General features: G+C 41.6%; 1 protein-coding gene across 5 annotated transcripts in view; it reads right to left on the bottom strand.

Moving 5' to 3' along the window:
* Window positions 1–3,914: 3,914 nt before the first annotated feature.
* Window positions 3,915–22,875, bottom strand: part of Ankrd31 (ankyrin repeat domain 31) — a 165,435-nt gene continuing 146,474 nt past the window's right edge. For all 5 annotated transcript variants that reach the window (XM_042261661.2, XM_042261660.2, XM_042261664.2 and 2 more), the window contains one exon: window positions 3,915–4,252. In XM_042261661.2, the coding sequence (XP_042117595.2) occupies window positions 4,107–4,252 (146 nt within the window). In that variant the 3' untranslated portion in view covers window positions 3,915–4,106. The remainder of the gene's footprint in view (window positions 4,253–22,875) is intronic.

Below are 22,875 nucleotides of genomic sequence, written 5' to 3'. Positions count from 1 at the left end.
AAGAGAATTAGCACGTGAGAACAGTATAGTTTCAGTGGGTTCTTGGCTTTTACACATTTAAGGGTAAGTTTCCTCCTGTAAAATAGGCTTTAACGAATACCACTAAAACAGGAAAAACAAAGTGACAACAAAAATCAGGACCAGAATTAAAAAATACACGGGAGGCTGAGTGCTGTTAGCTCCCAATAGACAAGAAATCCAAAGTCCCTTGCAAGCCAGGCCCCGTGGGCACATGCAGCCATTCAAAGCAGCAAGATAGTTCTCCTATGGAAACTCAGATTGGTCATAGCTAGAACTTTCCAAGACAGGATAGAAAGACCCTCAGGAGTAGATACCAACGTGTTTAGATCAGAACTGGTCAGTGCTGCATTCCCTTGGCTACCAGTGAGAGTTAGCCTGTGCTACCGTGGTGAACAGATCACTCCCAGAGGCTGACACTGCCCCAACAGCATTTTGAAGTAGGCAGGTTTGGTTAGAGAGAAAATGCACATGGCACCCAACATGAGCTCCGAAGCCAGACTCTAGGTTTGATTTCTAGTTCTACCACTTGGTGGCTGCTCTCTGACTCTTGGCCAAGTGACTTCACCCTTTCCTTGTTCTCTTATCTTAAAATGGATGACAGCATTCCCATCTCATACAGTGTAGTGAGGATGACACACATTAATATACCAAAAGTGCTTGTAGTGACCACTGGGATGGATTATTAAAGTGTTAGTTCTTACTCCAACCCCTTACACCTATTACTGATTACCTTCTCCCCCCCCCCCCCCCCCCCTCCCGTTCCCTGTTTGTTTCCTGACTGGCACAGCAGTGAGTCACCTACTGAGGAATGGCTGATGATTCACTGTGGTCAAGGAAAAACAACTTTCTTTAAACAATTAAAAAAAAAAGATTGTATTTGTGTGTGCGTGCGTGCGTGCGTGCGTGCGTGCGTGCGTGTGTGTGTGTGTGTGTGTGTGTGGTTGCCAGTCTCGTTGGCAGGCACCTTTTCCTGCTGAGCCATTTTGCCAGACTGTAATACAACCTTCTTGGGAATGGCTGTGTCCAGGAAGGCCACTTCCCAAAAGAAGTGCATAGAAGGTAACTGTTTCATCTCTAATGCTATTTTTCTAACTGTTACAGCAGAGCCCCTGTGGCGGGAGCATGGAGGATAACAATCATGGGCTGCTCACCTGAAACAGCCGTTCCTAATCTTGACTTGTTAAAGTGAAGCTTCCTTACTGCCTAAGCCATTCTTTAGGAGGAGTTTTTGTTACTGACATCAAAGCACGGTAACTGACAGGAAGTTCTTCAGCGTCTGCTGGGCCTGAGATACTTTACAGGAACCACAAACTGTACAGCTGTGAACTGGATTCTCACTAAGGTTTGTCTTCAGGGAGACAAACCATGAACACTCGAAGCAGGAATATCAGGCACCAAATATTAAGGGCTTGGATTGAGCTGACCTCCTAGGAGGCCAGCCTCATATATGAACTATATGATGAGCTGTATGAGAACTACAGATGGCCAGGGCAGAGAAGTGTAGGGAGTGAAGGAGCCCTGAGTGAGTGAAGCTATGAGTGGATGTGTGCTGTTGACATGGGCATGGCCCTGTTAAGGACCCCAGAGCCTCAGAACCTCGGAGGAATGGCAAAGCCTCCCTGCCACCTGGGAGGCTTAGAAGGAAATGGCTGTACCTTCCTTGGGGGACCAAGTGTGAGTGTTGACAGTGGACAGAAAATGTCCACCAGAGCTTCTCCACCTCCCCTGGACACTTATGGCCTGAAAACGGCTCCACAGCAGAGACCACGCCTACAGAGACAGGCCAACCCTGTCCCCTTGATCTGGCTGTCAACCACAACCCCTGCCTCCTCGTCTGGCTATGTGGTAACCCCGTGTCACTGTTCAGCTCTATACACCCAACACTCTGAGCTTCTGGGGTGCCGAGACTTTCCCAGCAGAGAGCCCAGACCGCCTGATCCAGCTTTTCTGTCTGTCACCACTCTCAGTTAGAACCAAGCCCCAGGAGCCATGCTCGATGGGGCAGAGAGGGAATGTTCTAGGCGGGGGGGGGGGGGGGGGGGGGGGGGGGGGGGAGGGGGGTGGGTGGGTGGGGTGGGGGGGTGGGGGGGGGTGGGGGGGTGGGGGGGTGGGGGGGGTGGGGGGGTATAAACAAGGGAGAGGGGAGTGAGGTTGCATTCATTTGCTGGGGTCCCCACAATGAAAGCACCACATATGGAGTGACTTAAAACATAAATCTATTTCTCAAGATTCTGGTCTACAATCAGTATCAACATGGTTTATTCTGTGCTGGGGCCACTTGTTTGTAGATGGATGCTTAGTGCTGTATTCTTACATCCCTGGTGTCTCTCAAGGAAGACAGAATATGAGCCTGCCTTAATGACTTTATCTTGACTTAACCAACCTTCTGAAGGCCCTGTCTACAAATACACTCACAATTTGAGAAATTGGGGACTGAAATTAACACATGAATCTTGAGGGATACAATTCAGTTCATAACAGGGACCAAAAAATTATTTAAGAATTAGAGATTATTGGGAGATGAAATTGGAAGACTGTATTAGGACCAGACAGTGGGTAAATTGAATTGTTGGCCTAGATTTTGTTGTGAGGTATTCATCAGAGAAGACTACTTGGACATGGGTTCAAGACAGTAGAAAGCCTTTATTCGCTGGCTGGTGACTACACTGGATGTTTGGGACCTGAGTGCAGTCCTGAGCCTTTCTCAGGGTGAGCTTTTTAAGCATAAATCCACATCCTAGGTTGACACATCTAAGTTATTAAGAACAATTAGCCAGAGGAGGAACTCCAGGAGCCAAAAAGCAAGGTTAGTACATTTAGGGTGTTGCTCGAATCTTAAATTGGTCTTATAATAAAAAAAAACCTGAACCAGATATTGGGGTAAATGCTGAAAGATCAGAGAGACAAAGAACAAGCCACTGCCACGTCTCACCTCACCAATTCCAGGAATCCTCTGACTGAAATCCTCTGAGTCCTCACCCGAAAGACTCCAGCTGAAAAAGCTTCTCTAGCTGAAAGAGACGCTTCTGTCAAAAATCCTTTAGTTCCTGTCTTCTCAGACCTTATGTACCTTTCTCCACCCAGCCATCACTCCCTCCCAGAGTCAGCTCTCAATTGCATATTCTAAAGATAGTTTCTAAATGTTCTATATATTTGAAGTAAGACACCCAAAGCCTATACCATATTCCACCAAACATGTTCTACTGTTTAAACATGTTAAACTACTATTTTATGTGTATTGTCCACATGCATGCCTGTGCACATGCATGCCCAGTGCCCACAGAGGCCAGATGGCATTGGATCTCCTGGAACTGGAGTTGTACAGAGGGCTGTGAGCTGCCACACGGGTACTGGGACTCTGCTGAACCATTTCTCCAGCCTTCTGGTGGTTTTTATAGAAATTTTCACTTTTCTACACAACAAGAGAGAAGCAATGACTAAGAATGTCAGGCCAAAGCTTACTTGGGAGTCAGAGATAATGAAAGAGAAGAATAATTTGGTCACTGAAATATTAAGGCACTTGAGAAAACTGATAGGGCTCTTGACTATCTTACAAATATTCATGACAGTGTAGAAGTCAAGGGCACATCCATCAGAGACAGCCAGACCCAGTCAGCACTTGGTGAGTTCTCTCTTCTAAGATTCAGTACTACCTATACGAATCTTATATAAAACTTATATTTCCTTCATGCTTCTACATTTTGATTTTGAGCTACAGTTCAGAGTACGTGGGAAAACAACCCAGGGTGGCTTTAGGGACAGTTATCTGTCAATCACTTTGACCTGCATCTTCACTTCCTCACGAGAACTGTTCCTCAGGCAGGGGCAGATGTGCCGAATGCAAAGTTAGTTTTAAGTGTACATCAATACACCTAAGAAAGAGACTCAATACAGTTTGTTCAGAAATGCCTTTATTTCACTGGCAAAAAGCACTAAACCTACCCAACAGTTTTCTTATCACAGTAAATACACATCTCTAGTAATAATTCGGACTGCAGGTTAAGATAGGCACAGCATACAAGATGGAGATGAACAGCCATTGATTCTAAGGACAACACTAAATAAGCTACTGAGAAAACAAGTCTTCAGAACGTTAGCGTCTTACGTTCCACATAGATCTTCCAGTACTGCTCCATTACATGGCATGGTAGAAGCTCTTGGTCGCTGATGGAAAGTATGTCTTTTATCTGTAGATAATGAGGGATGCCTTGCATTGACTTTCTGGAAGTGCCTGTTAAAATACGAATCAGAGTTAAAACTAGCCCTTTATAATGTAAGATTTAAACATAATCATTACATAGTCTAGAATCCAGTCAGTCCATGCCCAATGCCCAAGCATACTTGATAGGTTTTATGACCAGGACACTCACCATTCCACTTTCTGTACCTGAGACAAACCTGGGGGAGGGAGGAGAGAGGGAGATAAAGAGAGACAGGGAGGGCGGAGACAGGAAGAGAGAGAGAGAGGGAGGGAGAGAGAGAGAGAGAGAGAGAGAGAGAGAGGGAAGGAGGGAGGGAGGGAGGAGAGGGAGAGAGGAAGAAAGAGTGTGCAAGCGAGACAGGGAGAGTGAGTGGATGAGAGAGAGGGAGAGAGAGGGAGAGAGCGAGAGAGCACACTGGTGGGATAGGGAGAAGGGAGGAGAGGGGGAGGAGAGAGCTGTTTGTAGTCTAAAATTACAGCAGAAAGAGCATGAAGGAAGCTACTGAAGGTAGGTGAATAAGGCTTCCTGTCCCTCAGTTTCCAGCAAGTTGTGAATCAAGCAGTTGTGAAGACTAAATGAAATTTTGCATGTGTAGCACTTAACACGTTACTTGGCACATGGCAAACAATAAATAACCGTTGCTATTATAATGATCACTATTAATTGCTAATTTTAGAACAGAAGACAGACGACCAATTTTCCAGTCCTTCTTCTACATACCTCAAGGCAATGACCCCACTTCTAGTTGTTTCATAAGTGAGAGGTTTTTTTTTTTTTTAACCTCTGCTTCTTGAAATGGTGAATGGTGTTAAAAGTGCTTCCTTCAATCTCCAACAGCCCCAGAGCTTGGCTATTTGAGTTATTCATCAATTACCAAATCAAATTTTCCTCCAGAGATTGCCAGCATGTTCTAACTTCATCAAGGCAGCTTTAGCTAGACACACCATATAGTCCATTAATTATATCCTATAGATATAAATCTTTCCTAACATTAGGTATTTTAAGGGCTGTGGTGCTTTTGATGACCGGTACCCATCTATCTCCGCCCCTGTAACTTGCCTGTCTATGGCTTTTCCTTTCACTTTACTTGGCCCATGTGCTTTGGGCTGTATCTATTTTCACCGTCTTGATTCATTTCTAGCTGCACCAACGCAGCCACCGACTCAGTGACGACATAATCCCTTCAGAGGGAGGTGAGCAGAGTGAGATCTTTGCCCAGTCTGGGAAAAGTCACATCTAAGCCCCCCTTTCGAGACTTGAATCAACAAGCAATCAGTCTTGGGTAATGAGAGGCTGTTAGGGAAGTCACAGTGTGGAAGTGGAGCTTAGAAGTGCAGTGGCTTTTGTTGTTGTTTTTTTTTTTTTTTTGGTTTTTTGAGACAGGGTTTCTCTGTGTAGCTTTGCGCCTTTCCTGGGACTCACTTGGTAGTCCAGGCTGGCCTCGAACTCACAGAGATCCGCCCGCCTCTGCCTCCCGAGTGCTGGGATTAAAGGCGTGCGCCACCACCGCCCGGCCCGTGACCACCATCTTTAAAAACAACAAAAGCCGGCCGGGCGGTGGTGGTGCACGCCTTTAATCCCAGCACTCGGGAGGCAGAGGCGGGCGGATCTCTGTGAGTTCGAGGCCAGCCTGGTCTACAGAGCGAGATCCAGGAAAGGCGCAAAGCTACGCAGAGAAACCCTGTCTCGAAAAACCAAAAAAAAAAAAAAAAAAAAAAAAAGATGGTGATCTCATGCATCTCAGGCTAGTCTTGAATTCACCATGAAATAGGATGACCCTGAATTTCTGATCTCCCTGCCTTCACCTCCTGAATGGTAGAGTACAAGTATGTATCACCATACCAGGTTTAAGGGATTGGAGTTTAGAAACTGAAAGAGGAGAAATTCCATGTTTAGTCATGCTGTTTGAATTCTAGATAAAGCCTGTAGTTCTGTCCCTAGCCTTTACTGACATGTACATGTGTCAATAAAATTCCATTTTCAGTGGTTTAAGTCAGTCTGAGTGGAGTTTTAATCTGTCATTTACAGACTGAGGGGATAGCTCAGTAAGTACTCACTTGCCTTACAACCTTAAAGACCTAAGTTTGATTCCCCAGAACTCAGGGAAAAAAAAAAAAAAGAAAAAGCTAGGCATAGAGGGTTTTCTATATACACAGTATATCTTTGAAATCCCCGCAGAGAGGAGGCAGTAATGATAGGATCCCTGGGGCTCACTGGCCACTCAGCTTAGCTTTCTTGGTAAATTCCAGGCCACTGAGACCCTGTCACAAAAACAGAAACAAAAAACCCAAAAAACTCAAAACAAAATAAAGTAAAATAAACAAAGGAAAAACAAAACATAATAAAAAACTAGGTGGACAACAACTGAAGATCAAAAGCCAAGGTTCACTTCTGGTTGCCTCGTGTGCATCTACAATTACTTACACACACACACACACACACACACACACACACACACACACACCCTTGTGCATACAGATAAGTACTGGAGAAGCTAGAGAGGTTAAACTCACAGGCATCCTTCAAAGGAAAGAGATGTTTAACCTGTCTTCCTCCTAGAATTCTGGGGATGGATGTAGTTTACAACCTGGTGATCCTTTTGCTGTCTGTTGAGCCAAACTCTGCCTGTGTCTCCCAGAATTTATGTTTTACTTATCCCAGACCCTTCCCCCCTAAACCCTGAGCATTGCTTTTAGGCCATAAAACTCATCCTTGTGAGAGATGTCATTTGTACTTTACAAGAGCCCAAGTGACTTCTGTGTCATCCTAGGGCCAGGCCAACCCTGACACCTCCAGGGATTGTGTTTACCTCAGTCATAACTGCCTAGATCCTTGTTTTGAGCACTGTTTTTAAGTCAAAAAGAACTCATCTTACAGACAAAGCTGTATGCACTTTGTAAAGAAGTAAATATGTCTTAAGCTTTGTTGTACTCACTGGCCTGAGTTAACTGTTATCTGAAAACTTCTTTCCAAAATTGTGCTATGCTTAAGTATGGCAAAAATATATAAGCTGATGTCAGATTTGCAAAGTCTTGGTCCAGCACTGGTTACCTAAATTGGACTGAACCAAGTTTCATTTTTCCCTTACCCAGACTGTTTCCTGTCCTGCTGGCTGTAAAGCTTGCAGGGACCCCCACAATTAACAGTTGTGTTTTTCATAGATCTTGAACTGAACTGATGGGCTTTGGCAATGCTGCTTCAACCTCCCAAGTAATTGGGACTGTGGGCATGTATCACCACACCCTGTTTTCAGAAACAAGGTATCCCACAGAAGCTGGGGATGGGAGGTGTTGCTCAGGTAAAACTCACAACCGCAAAGCTCTCCCTGGCCATCCTTACCTCCATAAGACACTGCATCTACATTAGTTATGTTCTGGGTGCTTACTTTGTGACCGTTTATTTCTAATTTATGCCTTATTTCAGTCATGTGCAAATACTTCTGTGGGATTGCTGTTTGTAACCAAAGTGACTAGGCTGAGGATATGTACATACTTTACACTTCAGACACGTCTTCCAGTGTCCACCTAAAGTCCTCTTTTCCACTGCCAGTATATGAATATCTACAATGATGCTTATTTTCTCCTCCATGTCCATACTAATACTGCATAATATGAATTTTTTTTAAAGATTTATTTATTTATTATGTATACAGCATGTATGACTGCTGGCCAGAAGAGGGCATCAGGTCTCATTACAGATGGTTGTGAGCCACCATGTGGTTGCTGGGAATTGAACTCAGGACCTCTGGAAGAGTAATCAGTGCTCCTAACCTCTGAGCCATCTCTCCAGCCCCCATAATACGAATTTTTAAAAGCTATCCCACTCTGGTTATACAAAATAAAACTATTGTTTTCATTGATACCTTCCTGATATCTAGTATGAGCATCTTTCATATGGACTTAATACCTTTAAAATTTCTAGACCTAGGAAGGTGCCTCTTTAAGATTCTGTTGGCAGTGACTGATCAGATAGCAACCCAGAGTATGTTGTTGATTAGGTCAGGAATTTAATCTGTGTATGAATCAAAATTCTGCTTTCAAACTGTATTCTCAGCTCACTGAGCATGAGAGTGCAATGCTTAGTTAGATCTGGTGCTCCAAGAGGGAGAAATTTGTTGCATGTCTTGGTAACACTAGCTCTATACACAAGAACAGTTTTAGAGACTCTTTGCCTATAGTTCTTATTCTACGGACACAAAAATAAAGGGGATTTATATTTGTTTATTTTGAGATAAGATCCCAGTATATTGCTCAGGCTGATCTTGAACTTCTGGGGGAAGCAGGGATCTACTGACACACCAAACTTGGGGTTTCCTATGGCTGCAAAGGAGCAGAATAGGAAGGCCTCAGCTGAGAGTGTACATACCAATGCCAATGCACAATATCCTATTACCTCAGGCCAAGACTCCTTTAGAGACTCAAGGTCTTTATAACTGGTCCAACTCTTAATTGTAACACCCCCCCTTTTTTTAAATCCAGTGTTCAGACAGGCCTACTGCTTCAATTTCCAGTGTAAAATTCCTTGTAATATGAAAATTATCCAACATCATTTGCTGTGTCTAAGTTAGTATTCTCTCTGTTTACAGTGTTGTGGTTTGAATATGAATGTTCTCCACAGGCTCCTATTTTGAATAGTTGGTCGTTAGCTGGTGGTGCTAATTTGGGAGGTTACAGAAACTTCAGTGGGTAGAGCCTTGGTGAGGAAGTAGGTCACTGAGGAAGGCTTTTGGGCACATATTATCTCTGCCTAGCACTTCTCCTGCTTTCTGCTTCCTGGTCAGCCATGAAGGGACATTTCTGGCACTGTGGCATCTTGCTAAAGCACATGGAAGCAAATAACTACAGACTTTGAAACTGTGAGTCAAAAGGAAGCTTTCGTCCTTTAAGCTGTTCTTTCAGGTATTTTCTTCGGTGACATTGAGAGCAATAGATATATTTTGCTACCTAAGAAGGACTTTTGCCAGAAACTACTGGTTACTTAGTTTCTGGCTGTTTCTTCCATCAGCTGACAGAATGCTGGCTGATATGTTATACAGAAATCTTTCCTTGCAGCTATGTGTGGAATTTGGTTAAATTCTGGCCAATGAAATGTATGCCATAGTTCTGGGATAGACTTTAGGCAAAATTCCTTAATTTTGCCTAAATTAGGTAGCCTCCTAATGTCTAGAGCTCAGATATGATGGCTAGATATTCATTACAATGTGGGGCCCTGAGCTGAGCTAAGAACACAGTATTGAGGAACATGGAGCAGAAAGACAGGATGACTGTGCTGCTGTTATACCTGCTGTGGACTGCCAGTATCCAGCCTTCCCTGTCAAAGAATAGTTGTATGTAGTGTGTGTGTGTGTGTGTGTGTGTGTGTGTGTGTGTGTGTGTGTGTGTGTGATGTAGAAGCCACAGAGCACACATGGAAGCCAGGGAACCATTTCTAGGAGTTAGTTCTCTCCTCTACCATGTGGGTCCTGGAGACTGAACTCAGGTAGTCAGCTTGGCAGCAAGTACTTCAGTCTGGTGAGCCATCCCACCAACCAAAACAAAAACAAAAACAAAAAAAAAAACAAAAACAAAAAAAAAACAAACAAACCAAAAAACAAAACAAAACAAAACAACCTCTCCTGCCCACTGCCACTCATATTTTTTTCTTTTCCGAAAAAGAAATATAAATGTAGTTTGGAATGCCTACTTCGAAACAGTCTTTTGAAAAGTAGGTAGTCAGAAACACAGCTCCAGAATTAGTGTTTCTTCTGGGACTTCAGTTCTAGCGTGTTCCTATCCCATCACCTGCTCCTTTTTTGGGATTTTGCTGCTGAGTTTTCAGCTTAAGAAATACTTTTTTTATTGAAAAAAAACTTTCATACAATACTTTGATCATGTTCTTCCCCTCTCCCGATTCCTTCCATATCTTCCTCTCTAACCTCTCTAACCACCCAACTTTTTATTTAAGTTTTTTTTTTTCATTTTACAAACCAAACACAGTTCCCCCTCCATCCCCTCTTCCTGCTCCCCCCCTCCACTCCTCAGAGAGGGTTCTATGATGACAATTAGGGTAGTCATCAATTGGGTTACAGGGGAAGGCCAGTTCAGGCACCCTCTCTACTATTGCTTGGAGTCTTAGCTGGGGTCCTCCTTGTGGATTCCTGGGGATTTCCCTAGCACCAGGTTGCCCCCAAACACCATAATGGTTCCTTCTATCAAGATATCTCTTTCCTTGCTCTCCCTCTCTGTCCTTCCCCCAAGTCAACCATCCTGTTCCCTAGTGTTCTCATCCTTCCCCCCAGTTTACCCAGGAGATCTTCTCTCCTTCCCCTTCCTAGGGTGATCCACACATGTCCCTCTTAGGGTCCTCCTTGTCTAACCACCCAATTTTATGTTTTTTCTTTCTCTTAAAAAAAAAAAAAAGAACAAAAACAAAATGACAAAAACCCCAAGAGACACACACAATCCCTATAAACCAAAGGAAAATAAAAAGAAACAAGCAAAAGACCTGTAAGACAAAAAAAAATGTTCAAATACAGCAAAATGAGACGACATTTACAAAAATATGATTGAGTTCATTTTGTGTTGGCAAACTACTCCTGAGCATGGGGTCTGCCCTGAAATGTGGCTCACCACGCAGTGAGAGTCCCCTGGAAAGAGCTGGTATTTCCTTTTCCAGGGGGAAGTTCAGTTGCAGACAGCTTCTTGGTTCATGGAGAAGTCCATGTCCACTTCTCCTTCTCAGTGCTTGAACCTGTGTGGGTTCCAAAGTTTCTCACTCTGCACACTGTCTAGTTGTGGGTCTCTATGTCAGCCCCTATCTGCTGCAAGAAGTTGTTTCTCTGATGAGGACTGAGGGAGGCACTGATCCATGTTGTTAGGAGTTATTTTATAACTGTGTTCCTTTAGCAGATTAATAGTATTGGGTTTTCGTCTAGGCCCATGACCTATCTAGTCTCAGGTCTTGGTCACTTTAGCAATGTCAGGTAGGAGTTCCATCTCAGGGAGTGGGTCTTAAATCCAATCAGAAAGTTGTTGGTTACTCCCACACTGTTGCACCAATGTCTCCTGCAAGCAGGTTACTGCTGTAGGGTGCAGGGATTGTAGCTGGGAGATTCTGATAATTACTTTTCTCCTCTGGTAGTGCGCAGAGTACCTTTCAGTACCACAAATACCAGTTAGTAGGGGTGAAGTTTCTAGTCAGGGTCCAGCTCAACTTTTCTATATTCCATAAGTAAGTTCTCTCCTTTGCATTTCATTTAGTTTCTGGTCTCTGTGTTAGTTCCTATCTATGGCAAAAAGCTTCTCTGATGAGGGTTGAGTAAGGTACTGATCTATGAGCATAGGACCCTTATTATGTTTGGGGGTTTCCATGGAGCTCCTGCGTTTAATGACTCAACAAGATGTCCCACTCCTGGCACTGGAGGTTTCACTTAGTGGCATAAGCTGTCTTGTTGGGACAGTGCATCCCCTATTCTTTGGTGACTCCATTTAGATTCTTTCCTCTCTGTATATATTTTGGGAAGCTTCTATTATAGTAGGTTTCCACATTGATTTTCAAACAGCTTTTAGTATTACTTGTCACTCCCCATAGTCCCTCCTCTACCCTTCTCTTACATCTCCATATTTATTCCTCCTATTTTAACTTCCCCTTGGTTTCTCCACAACAATATATTCTTTCCCCCAATGATCATGTGTTGTTTTTTTCTCAGTCTGTTTATATGGTTGACTATGTTTATTGATTTACATATGTATGTTGAACTATCCCTGGCCCTCTGTGACGAAGTCAACTTGATCATTGTGGATAGTTTTTTCGATGTGTTCTTGGGTTCTGTTAGCAAATATTTTATTGAGAATTTTTCACTGATGTCTATAAGGATATTTTTATATAATTTTCTTTATTGTTGTTGGGTCTTTGTTTTGGTATCAGGGTAATAGTGGCCTTGTAAAGGGAATGATGAAATGTTCCTTCAGTTTCTACTTTGTGTAATAATTTGAGGAGGATTGGGTTCATTCTTCTTTTAGAGTCTGGTAGAATTCTGCACTGAATTCATTTGGCCCTGGGCTTTTTATTTATTTATTTTTGGTTGAGTGAGGGGAATATGGTGTTCTGTACCTTGACAGGCACTCCTGTTTTTAGATTGGGGAAATTTTCTTCAATGATTATGTTAAAAATATTTTCTGTACCTTTAATCTAGGTTATTTTTCTCTTTCTCTGTCCCTGGTCTTTTCATAGTGCCCCACATTTCCAGCATGTTTTGTGTCTGGATTTTTTTGTTTGTTTTTTGACTTTACATTTTCTTTGACTGAGCTATCCATTTCTTCTACTTTGTATTCAAAACCTGGGATTCTCTCATCCATATCTTGTAATCTATGAGTGAAGTTTACCTCTGAAGTTTTTGTTTGATATCTTAAATTTGTCATTTCTAGTTTGATTTCAGTTTCCATTTTCTTTAGTGCTGTGGGATGTCGTTCTGTATACTATAAATATGTGTTGCTCTTATTGGTTGATAAATAAAATGCTGTAGCCAGGCAGGAAGTAGAGGTGGGGTAAGCAGACAAGGAGAGTTCTGGGGAGAGGAAGGCTGAGTCAGAAGTTGCCAGCCAGACACAGAGGAAGCAAGATGACAAGGTAGAACTGAGAAAAGGTACCAAGCCATGTGACTAAACAAAAATGAGAATTATGGGTTAATTTAAGTGTAAGAGTTAGTCAGTTAATAAGCCTGAGCTAATGGCCATACAGTTTATAGTTAATATAAGCCTCTGTGTGTTAATTTGGGTCTGAGTGGCTGTGGACCAGGCTGGACACAGGAAAACTTCCAACTACACTTTAGTGGTTCTATTTATTTGTCAAATTCCACTTTCATATCATGAATTATTTACATTATTTCATTTGACTGTTCCCTGTCCTCCTCTCGCCCTAGACTTTATTAAGGGATTTATTTATTCATATCCTCTTTAAAGTCCTTCAACACACTTATAATTGCTATTTTGAAGTCCTTGTCTTTTGCTTCAATTATATTGCATTTACCAGGGCCTACTGCAGTAAGATGATGTGTTCCTGGAAGACTCATACTGTCTTGGCTGTTCATGATTATACTTTTGTGCTGGGATCTAGGCATCTGGGGTTATGTTTAAGGTGTTTTTTGATATTGATATCTAGTTTTGCCTTTGTTGGGTGGGTGTTCCATTCGTTGGTTGCTGTTGCCTGCCCTCTTTGGATCCTAGGCAAGCATGGTGGCTATTTGGTCCTTGGAGAAAATGCTTCTGCTGGTCAGGTCAGTGGGTGGCAGAAATGCATGGAGAAAGTTTAGGAAGAAAGGCTGAGAGGGGTCCCTGGAAAGAGCTCGGGAGACTGGTGTCTGCATCAAGGGGAATGCAGGTGGGGTAAGAGGAGGGGCTCCTACAAGCAGCTGCTACAGGACAAAAAGTAAGTCTGCAGAGAGTGCAATAGATGACAGGAAGGATATTGAAAACCACTGAATCCCATTCCAGTGCGGCCACTGGGAGGCCCTGGTAGAATGTGTTTCTGAGGATTGGTGCCGAAAACAAAGGAATGGAGATGGGTTAAAAAGAGAAGGCTAAGAGGGTATGTGGAAACTGTATCAGAGTCCCCAGGCAATGGATGTGGGTGGGAGGAGGGCTCCTGTAGGCAGGCTGCTATAGGACTAAGAATCTATCTTTAGAGATCTTTTTTATTCAAGATCTGATCATCATTTATTTGTTACTCTGACAGACCTCCTTTTGACTAGGCTCAGACTTAGAAGTAGAAGTTCTTAGTGAGGACAGCCCATGTCTCTTGGCAATCTGTTCCTGGTGTGTTTCTTTGGCTTCCTTCATTCTCTTGGCCAAATGTTTAGCATATTTTGCAGCCACCTCCTTGTTTTCCTTAGTGTGTTGTTTCTTCAGAGTAGTATGTCAGTGTTCAAGCTCCAGGACATGTGGAGTAACAGGACACTGGATCTTGGGTGCTTTGGTCCTGGGCTTCTTACCCTCTTTGTGTAAGGACTTTCTCACAACATATTGGTGGGCATCATCTTCTTTAGAGATTGAAAAGCTTCTGGATTCTGCTAGCTCTTTGGGCTTCCTTCTCTAGGAAGCACAGTAGTATCTGTCAGTCCAGGAATATCCTTCTCTCCATTTTTTTTATTTTTTACAAATAAGTTGAGAATGTTCAGGTCGGCATCCACAATGCATCCATGAACAGACTAGTGCTTTCTCTCCAGTTCTCCTTGGTCTATAACAATGCCCCTCACCCAACAGCAGGCGCACTCTGCCATGGGTCATGATAACTTGCTTCATGAGGAAACCTCATTTGTCATTCTCATCACTGATTCAGACAACACAGTCTTTCCACTCCTCACCCAGAACATCAACAGCAATTTCTGTGACCGTGTGCTGCTCACAGAAGGTACCAAAAGTTTGTGCTTTTCAGTCACTTCAATCAATTTTTGACATCCAGTGCCTGAGAGGAAGATATTCAGTTTCATCTTGACATTGCTGACTAGGAGGTGTCATGAAAAAGAGCTCGAGAGGTCTTAATGAAGGATAGGAAGGAGAGTGAAAATCACCTATCTTAGTGCCAGCATGGTGAGTCTCCAGCTTTTATCTGTGTACATGTCTCAGGTGTGTCTTGTAGGTACAGGCTTTTTCTATTCTGTCTGCCTTACCTCCTTTTCCTCCCTAGGCAACCAATAAAAAGCCAGGCTATCTCTTAGCCTCTGAATTTGTTTCTGTGCTCTAATAATATTGCATATTTGTCTAGCACCTTTGCTATTTAAATCCTTTAAATAAAAAATTAAGGAATACACAGTAGTTAGGTAGCAATTTTTTTCTTTTCTATATTTACTAACTAACTCATAATACTCAATAATGTTTTTTTTGTGATATATATTTTTTATTTTACAATACCATTCAGTTCTACATATCAGCCATGGGTTCCCCTATTCTCCCCCCTCCCACGCCCTCCCCTTACCCCCAGCCCACCCTCCATTCCCACCTTCTCCAGGACAAGTCCTCCCCCAAGGACTGTGATCAACTTGGTAGACTCAGTCCAGGGAGGTCCAGTCCCTTCCTCCCAGACTAAGCCAAGTGTCCCTGCATAAGTTCCTGGTTTCAAACAGCCAACTCATGGAATGAGCACAGGACTTGGTCCCACTGCCTAGATGCCTCCCAAACTGATCAAGCCAATCAACTGTCTCACCTATTCAGAGGGCCTGATCCAGCTGGGAGTCCCTCAGCCTTTGGTTCATAGTTCATGTGTTTCCATTCATTTGGCTATTTTTTTTCAATAATTGAGTAAAACTGAAATTTATTATATGCCACAGTCGTCCTAGGGACCTCCACGCTATATATATAGCCTCTATGGTTCTATGGGTTGTGGTCTGATTGTTCATTTTATATCTAGAATCCACCAATGAGTGAGTACATACCATAACTGTCTTTCTGGGTTTGGGTTACCTCACTCAGGATGATTTTTTCTAGTTCCATCCATTTGCCTGCAAATTTCATGCTTTCATTGTTTTTCTCTGCTGAGTAGTACTCCATTGTGTATATGTACCACATTTTTTCATCCATTCTTCCGTTGATGGGCATCTAGGTTGTTTCCAGGTTCTGGCTATTACAAATAGTGCTGCTATGAACATAGCTGAGCATGTATCTTTATGGTATGTATCAGCATTCTTTGGGTATATGCCCAAGAGTGGGATGGCTGGGTCTTGAGGTAGTTCGATTCCTAATTTTCTGAGAAACCACCATACTGATTTCCACAGTGGTTGTACAAGTTTACATTCCCACCAACAGTGGAGGAGTGTTCCCTTTGCTCCACATCCTCTCCAACATTGGTTGTCATTGGTGTTTTTGATCTTAGCCATTCTAACAGGTGTAAGGTGGTATCTCAGAGTCGTTTTGATTTGCATTTCTCTGATGATTAAGGATGTTGAGCATTTCTTTAAATGTCTTTCAGCCATTTGTAGTTCTTGTTTTGTGAATTCTCTGTTTAGCTCTTTAGCCCATTTTTTAATTGGACTGTTCAGTGCTTTGATGTCTAGTTTCTTGAGTTCTTTATATATTGTGGAGATCAATCCTCTGTCAGATGTGGGGTTGGTGAAGATCTTTTCCCAATCTGTTGGGTGTCTTTTTGTCTTATTGACTGTGTCTTTGCCCTGCAAAAGCTTCTCAGTTTTGAGAGGTCCCATTTATTAATGGTTGTGCTCAGGGTCTGTGCTGTCGGTGTTTTATTTAGGAAATGGTCTCCAGTGCCAATGCGTTCAAGAGTGCTTCCTATCTTCTTTTCTATTAAGTTTAGTGTAACTGGATTTATGTTTAGGTCTTTGATCCACTTGGACTTGAGTTTTGTGCATGGTGACAGATATGGATCTATTTGTAATCTTTTACATATTGACATCCAGTTATGCCAGCACCATTTGTTGAAGATACTTTCTTTGTTCCATTGTATAGTTTTGGCTCCTTTGTCAAAAACCAGGTGTTCATATGTGCATGGATTAATGTCAGGGTCTTCAATTCGATTCCATTGGTCCGTATGTCGGTTTTTATACCAGTACCAAGCTGTTTTTATTACTATAGCTCTATAGTAGAGTTTGAGGTCTGGGATGGTGATGCCTCCAAGGGTTGCTTTATCGTATAGGATTCTTTTAGCTATCCTGGGTCTTTTGTTTTTTCCATATAAAGTTGAGTATTTTTCTTTCCAAGTCTGTGAAGAATTGTGTTGGGATTTTGATGGGGATTGCATTGAATCTGTAGATTGCTTTTGGTAAGATTGCCATTTTTACTATGTTAATCCTACCTATCCATGAGCATGGGAGATCCTTCCATTTTCTGATATCTTCTTCAATTTCTTTCTTTAGAGATTTAAAGTTCTTATCAAAAAGGTCTTTCACTTGTTTAGTTAGTGTTATCCCAAGGTATTTTATATTATTTGTGGCTATTGTAAAGGGTGATGTTTCTCTGACTTCTTTCTCAGCCCTTTTATCATTTGTGTATAGGAGGGCTACTGATTTTTTTGAGTTGATCTTGTATCCTGCCACTTTACTGAAGGAGTTTATCAGCTGTAGAAGTTCCCTGGTAGAGTTTTTGGGGTCACTTATGTATACTATCATATCATCTGCAAATAGTGAAAGTTTGACTTCTTCCTTGCCAATTTGTATCCCTTTGATCTCCTTTTGTTGTCTTATTGCTCTAGCTAGAACTTCTAGTACTATATTGAATAAATATGGGGAGAGTGGACAGCCTTGTCTTGTTCCTGAATTTAGTGGTATCGCTTTGAGTTTCTCTCCATTTAATTTGATGTTTGCTGTTGGCTTGCTATGAATTGCTTTTATTATGTTTAGAAATGTTCCTTGTATTCCTATTCTTTCTAAGACCTTTATCATGAAGGGGTGTTGGATTTTGTCAAAGGCTTTTTCAGCATCTAGGGAGATGATCATGTGGTTTTTTTCTTTCAGTTTGTTTATATGGTGTATTACATTGACTGATTTCCGTATGTTGAACCATCCTTGCATCCCTGGGATGAATCCTACTTGGTCGTGATGGATGATTGTTTTGATGTATTCTTGGATTCGGTTTGCCAATATTTTGTTGAGTATTTTTGCATCAATGTTCATGAGGGAGATTGGTCTGTAGTTCTCTTTCTTTGTTGCATCTTTGTGTGGTTTGGGTATCAGGGTAATTGTAGCCTCATAATAAGAGTTTGGTAGTGTTCCTTCTGTTTCTATGTGTGGAACACTTTGAAGAGGATTGGTATTAGTTCTTCTTTGAAAGTCTGGTAGAATTCTGCACTGAAACCATGTGGTCCTGGGCTTTTTTTAGTTGGGAGACTTTTGATGACTGTTTCTATTTCTTTAGGGGTTATTGGTCTATTTAAATGGTTTATCTGGTCTTGATTTAATTTTGGTATTTGGTATTTATCCAGAAAATTGTCCATTTCTTCCTGGTTTTCCATTTTTGTGGAGTACAGGTTTTTGAAGTATGATCTGATGATTCTCTGGATTTCCTCATTGTCTGTTGTTATGTCTCCCTTTTCATTTCTGATTTTGTGAATTTGGGTGTTCTCTCTTTGCTTTTTGGTTAATTTGTCTAGTGGTTTGTCTATCTTGTTGATTTTTTCAAAGAACCAACTCTTTGTTTCATTGATTTTTTGTATTGTTCTCTTGTTTTCTATTTCATTGATTTCAGCCCTCAATTTGATTATTTCCTGGCGTCTATTTCTCCTGGGTGAGTTTGTTTCTTTTTGTTCTAGAGCTTTCAGTTGTGCTGTTAATTCATTGGTATGGGATTGCTCCATCTTCTTTATGTGTGCATTTAGAGCTATGAATTTTCCTCTTAGCACTGCTTTCATAGTGTCCCATAAGTTTGGGTATGTTGTACTTTCATTTTCATTGAATTCTAGGAACTCTTTAATTTCTGTCTTTATTTCTTCCTTGACCCATTGATGTTTCAGGTGGGTATTATTCAGTTTCCATGAGTTTGTGGGTTTTCTATAATTTTTGTTGTTATTGAGTTCTAACTTTAAGGCATGGTGGTCTGATAAAATACAGGAGGTTATTCCAATTTTTTTGTATCTGTTGAGATTTGTTTTGTGTCCAAGCATGTGGTCAATTTTTGAGAAGGTTCCATGGGGTGCTGAGAAGAAGGTATCTTCTTTTGTGTTAGGATGGAATATTCTGTAGATATCTGTTAGGTCCATTTGAGTCATAACATCTGTTAGGTCCTTTATTTCTTTGTTAAGTTTCAGTCTGGTAGATCTATCTTTTGGTGAGAGTGGTGTGTTAAAATCTCCCACTACTAATGTGTGGGGTTTGATGTGCGTTTTAAACTTTAGTAGTGTTTCTTTTATGAATGTGGGTGCTTTTGTATTTGGAGCATAAATGTTTAGAATCGAGACTTCATCTTGGTGGATTTTTCCTGTGATGAATATGTAATGTCCATCCTGGTCTCTTTTGATTGATTTTAGTTTGAAGTCTATTTTATTAGATAATAGGATAGCTACACCAGCTTGTTTCTTAGGTCCATTTGCTTGGAAAACCTTTTCCCAGCCCTTTACTAGGAGGTAGTATCTGTCTTTGGAGTTAAGGTGTGTTTCTTGTATGCAGCATATGGATGGGTCCTGTTTTCTAATCCATTCTGTTAGCCTGTGTCTTTTTATAGGTGAGTTGAGACCATTGATATTGATGGATATTAATGACCAGTGATTGTTAATTCCTGTTATTTTTTTGGTTGTGTTGCGTTGTCCTTCTGTGGTGTATGTTGGTGTAGGATTATCTATTGCTTGATTTTTCATGGATGTGTTTAGCTTCTTTGGGTTGAATTTTCCCTTCTAGTGCTTTCTGTAGGGCTGGGTTTGTGGACAGGTATTGATTAAATCTGATTTTATCCTGGAATATTTTGTTTACTCCACCTATGGTGATTAAGAGTTTTGCTGGGTATAATAGTCTAGGTTGGCATCCATGGTCTCTTAGTGTCTACATGAGGTTTGTCCATGATCTTCTATCTTTCATAGTCTCTATTGAGTAGTCTGGTGTTATTCTGATGGGTTTGCCTTTATATGTTACTTGGTCCTTTTCCTTTGCAGCTCTTAATATTTTTTCTTTATTCTGTGTGTTTAGTGTTTTGATTATTATGTGGCGAGGGGACTTTTTTTTTTGGATCCAGCCTATTCGGTGTTCTGTAAGCTTATTGTATCTTCATAGGTATTTCTTTCTTTAGGTTAGGAAAGTTTTCTTCTATGATTTTGTTGAATATATTTTCTGTGCCTTTGAGTTGGTATTCTTCTCCTTCTTCTATCCCTATTATTCTTAGGTTTGGTCTTTTCATGGTATCCCAAATTTCCTGGACGTTTTGTGTTAGGACTTTTTTGTCTTTATTGTTTTCTTTGACTGACGAATCTATTTTCTCTATCGTGTCTTCAGTGTCAGATATTCTCTGTTCCATCTCTTGCAATCGGTTGGTTATGCTTGTTTCTGTAGTTCCTGTTCGTTTTGTCAGGATTTCTATTTCCAGCATTCCCTCAGCATGTGTTTTCTTTATTGTCTCAAATTCATTTTTCAGATCTTGGAATGTTTCTTTCATCTGTTTAATTGCTTTTTCTTGGCTTTCTTTGATTTCTTCCCATTTTTTGTTCGTTTTTTCTTCCATTTCTTTAAGGGAGTTTTTTATTTCCTCTTTAAAGGAGTTTTTCATTTCCTCTTTAAGGGAAGTTTTTATTTCCTCTTTAAGGGAGTTTTTTATTTCCTCTTTAAGGAAAGTTTTTATTTCCTCTTTAAGGTAGTTTTTCAATTCCTCTTTAAGGAAAGTTTTTATTTCCTCATTGAGGGAATGTTTTATTTCTTCTTTAAGGGCCTCTATCATCTTCTTAATGTCATTTTTAGGGTTGATTTCTTCTGCTTCTTCTGTCATGGTATGTTTAGATCTTGCAGGTGTAGAATCACTAGGTTCTGATGTTGCCATATAGGTCTTTATGTTGTTGCCTGTATTTTTGCACTGGCGTCTACTTATCTCTTCCTCTGTGAGGTGCAGGTGGTGTCTGTGTCTGAGAGTGCCTCTCTTGTTCTAATTTTTAGTCTCGGTTTAGTAGTGGTTCTTGGTTAAATTGGTGCTATTGGGCTATTTCTTCAGGGGCAGCTGATTTCAATCGGTGAATTATATACTTATGATTCTGGTGATCTGGTTTGGTGTCTGGGTAGCGCCTTCTTCTGTGTTCTCAGGTCACTTTTTGTTCATTTGTCAACTCCTCAGCTGATCTTGTTTCTTCAGACTTTAAACTGTAGGCATCTGAATCCTCTCCCAGATGGGTTTCAGCTGAGCAGGGTAGTCTCACCAACACCTCCAAGTTGTTGGGTTTCACAGGATCAGCAGCTGGGCCCTGGGTTGTCCTCAGACGGAGTGTTCAGATTCGTTCTGGTTCTGACCCACGGAGATAGCTTCTTCCCCAGATGTTGGGGTTAGGGGCGTCCCTGTTCCAAGCTGCGTCTGCTTGTCTCCGTCCCTGGGCCTGTTTACCTCTGCGGTCCGCCGCCGGGCCTGTATGTCCCTGTCAGCTGCCACTGGGTCTGTCTGCCTCTGGGGGCCGCCACCGGGCCTGAATGTCCCTGTCGGCCGCTGCCGCCGGGCACGACTACCTCAGTGGGCTGCCGCTGGGCCTGTCTACCTCCACAGGCCGCCGCCACAGGCCTACCTGCGTCTGCTTGTCTCCGCCGCTGGGCCTGTCTACCTCTGTGGACCGCCGCTGGGCCTGAATGTCTCTGCCGGCTGCCGCCGGGTCTGAATATCCCTGTCGGCTGCCGCCGCTGGGCCCGTCTACCTCAATAATGTTTTTAACATGAACTTTAACAAAAGCTTTCTCACCAATCCAGTCTATCCTTCAACTCCTACTACTCCCGCTAAGCTTTGTGCCACGAAGGAGAAGGGAACAGATTAGGGACCATGAGGAGGACACATATCAAAGGATCTGCCTTGGAAAAGAATACCATCCCACACTAGTTTTATTTTCACTTTAGCCCTGACATTCATTTGAGGGGATGAAGAAGGGAAGAAATCAGACACTACAGAGTAAATGCTTAAAGTCAATGTCTTTTACAAGAGCTCTTGTCCTGGGCCTATTAGGAAATGCTACCAGTCACATGAAAAGATCTTAGAAAAACTAAGCTGTTGTGATTGACAGCAATATGAACTGACATGTAAAAGACTGATACTAGGCATATCCCTGCTGATCCACAGATATTCATGCAGTCCAACAATATCTGCTATTCATTTTCCCCTCTGTAATTGTCAGTCTTGACTGGACAGGATTATGCAGAATCATGTTCAGAGGTTATACTAGTTATACTAAATGAGCCCAGATACTTCCTAGCTCTGAAGCATGAAGACAAGGAGGACTGGATTGCAGGTGGTGGGCTTTAACAATAGCATATTGGGTATTATAAATAAATTCTTAAATAAAGAAAAGAAAAATCTCCCTTCCTTATCTTACATATTTGTGCAAGGAACAAAGTATCAGAAAGTGTTAGTGGAAGATTACAAAAGAAATTTTGTCTCTGAAAGAATTTTTTTGTGGAAAAGAAAGGAGAAGTCAGGAACCTGAGAAGTGATTCAATCCCTTCCTGGGTCAAATGCCGATTGTTTTTTATAGCAATGACCAAAGCCTTCTTACTGATAGCTTAATGAAGGCAATCACCTGGTTGGTAGGTAGAAACACCTTGTCCTTTAATTTTCACTTTTACTGAGGTATAATTCTTAAACAGGGTTGTTGGCATCTGAGGTCTATGAACAAATAGTAGCATATGTATGTAGATGCTCTTGCTGTACCCCACCCTCCAAGGACTGTACAGCTAAGAACTATTATGTCCATAAATGGGGTGGGGAGAAAAAAATTTTCCTCAGGTAATAGTACCAGATGCTATATATTCTACAAGTATATTCAAACTGAATTGGTAGATTCACTAACTAGGCAAAATAATGTATATGCAACTTTCATGTTAACTAGGTGCCAGAATCAGTACTTTGGCAGATATGTTAATTTGGTTAGGTTGAAAGTAATTTTTATTTTTGGCTTTCCCCCCACTAATATTTTAACTTTTCACTTAATAGATCAAAAGCAAAATCCATCAGATGTGTTTTTCCAATTCAGCTTACTTCTTAAATCTCACTAATCTGTTCATTTA

Source organism: Peromyscus maniculatus, chromosome 15 (assembly GCF_049852395.1).
Source record: "Peromyscus maniculatus bairdii isolate BWxNUB_F1_BW_parent chromosome 15, HU_Pman_BW_mat_3.1, whole genome shotgun sequence".
Lineage (NCBI taxonomy): Eukaryota > Metazoa > Chordata > Mammalia > Rodentia > Cricetidae > Peromyscus > Peromyscus maniculatus.
This window is presented reverse-complemented; position numbering and strand designations above follow the sequence as displayed.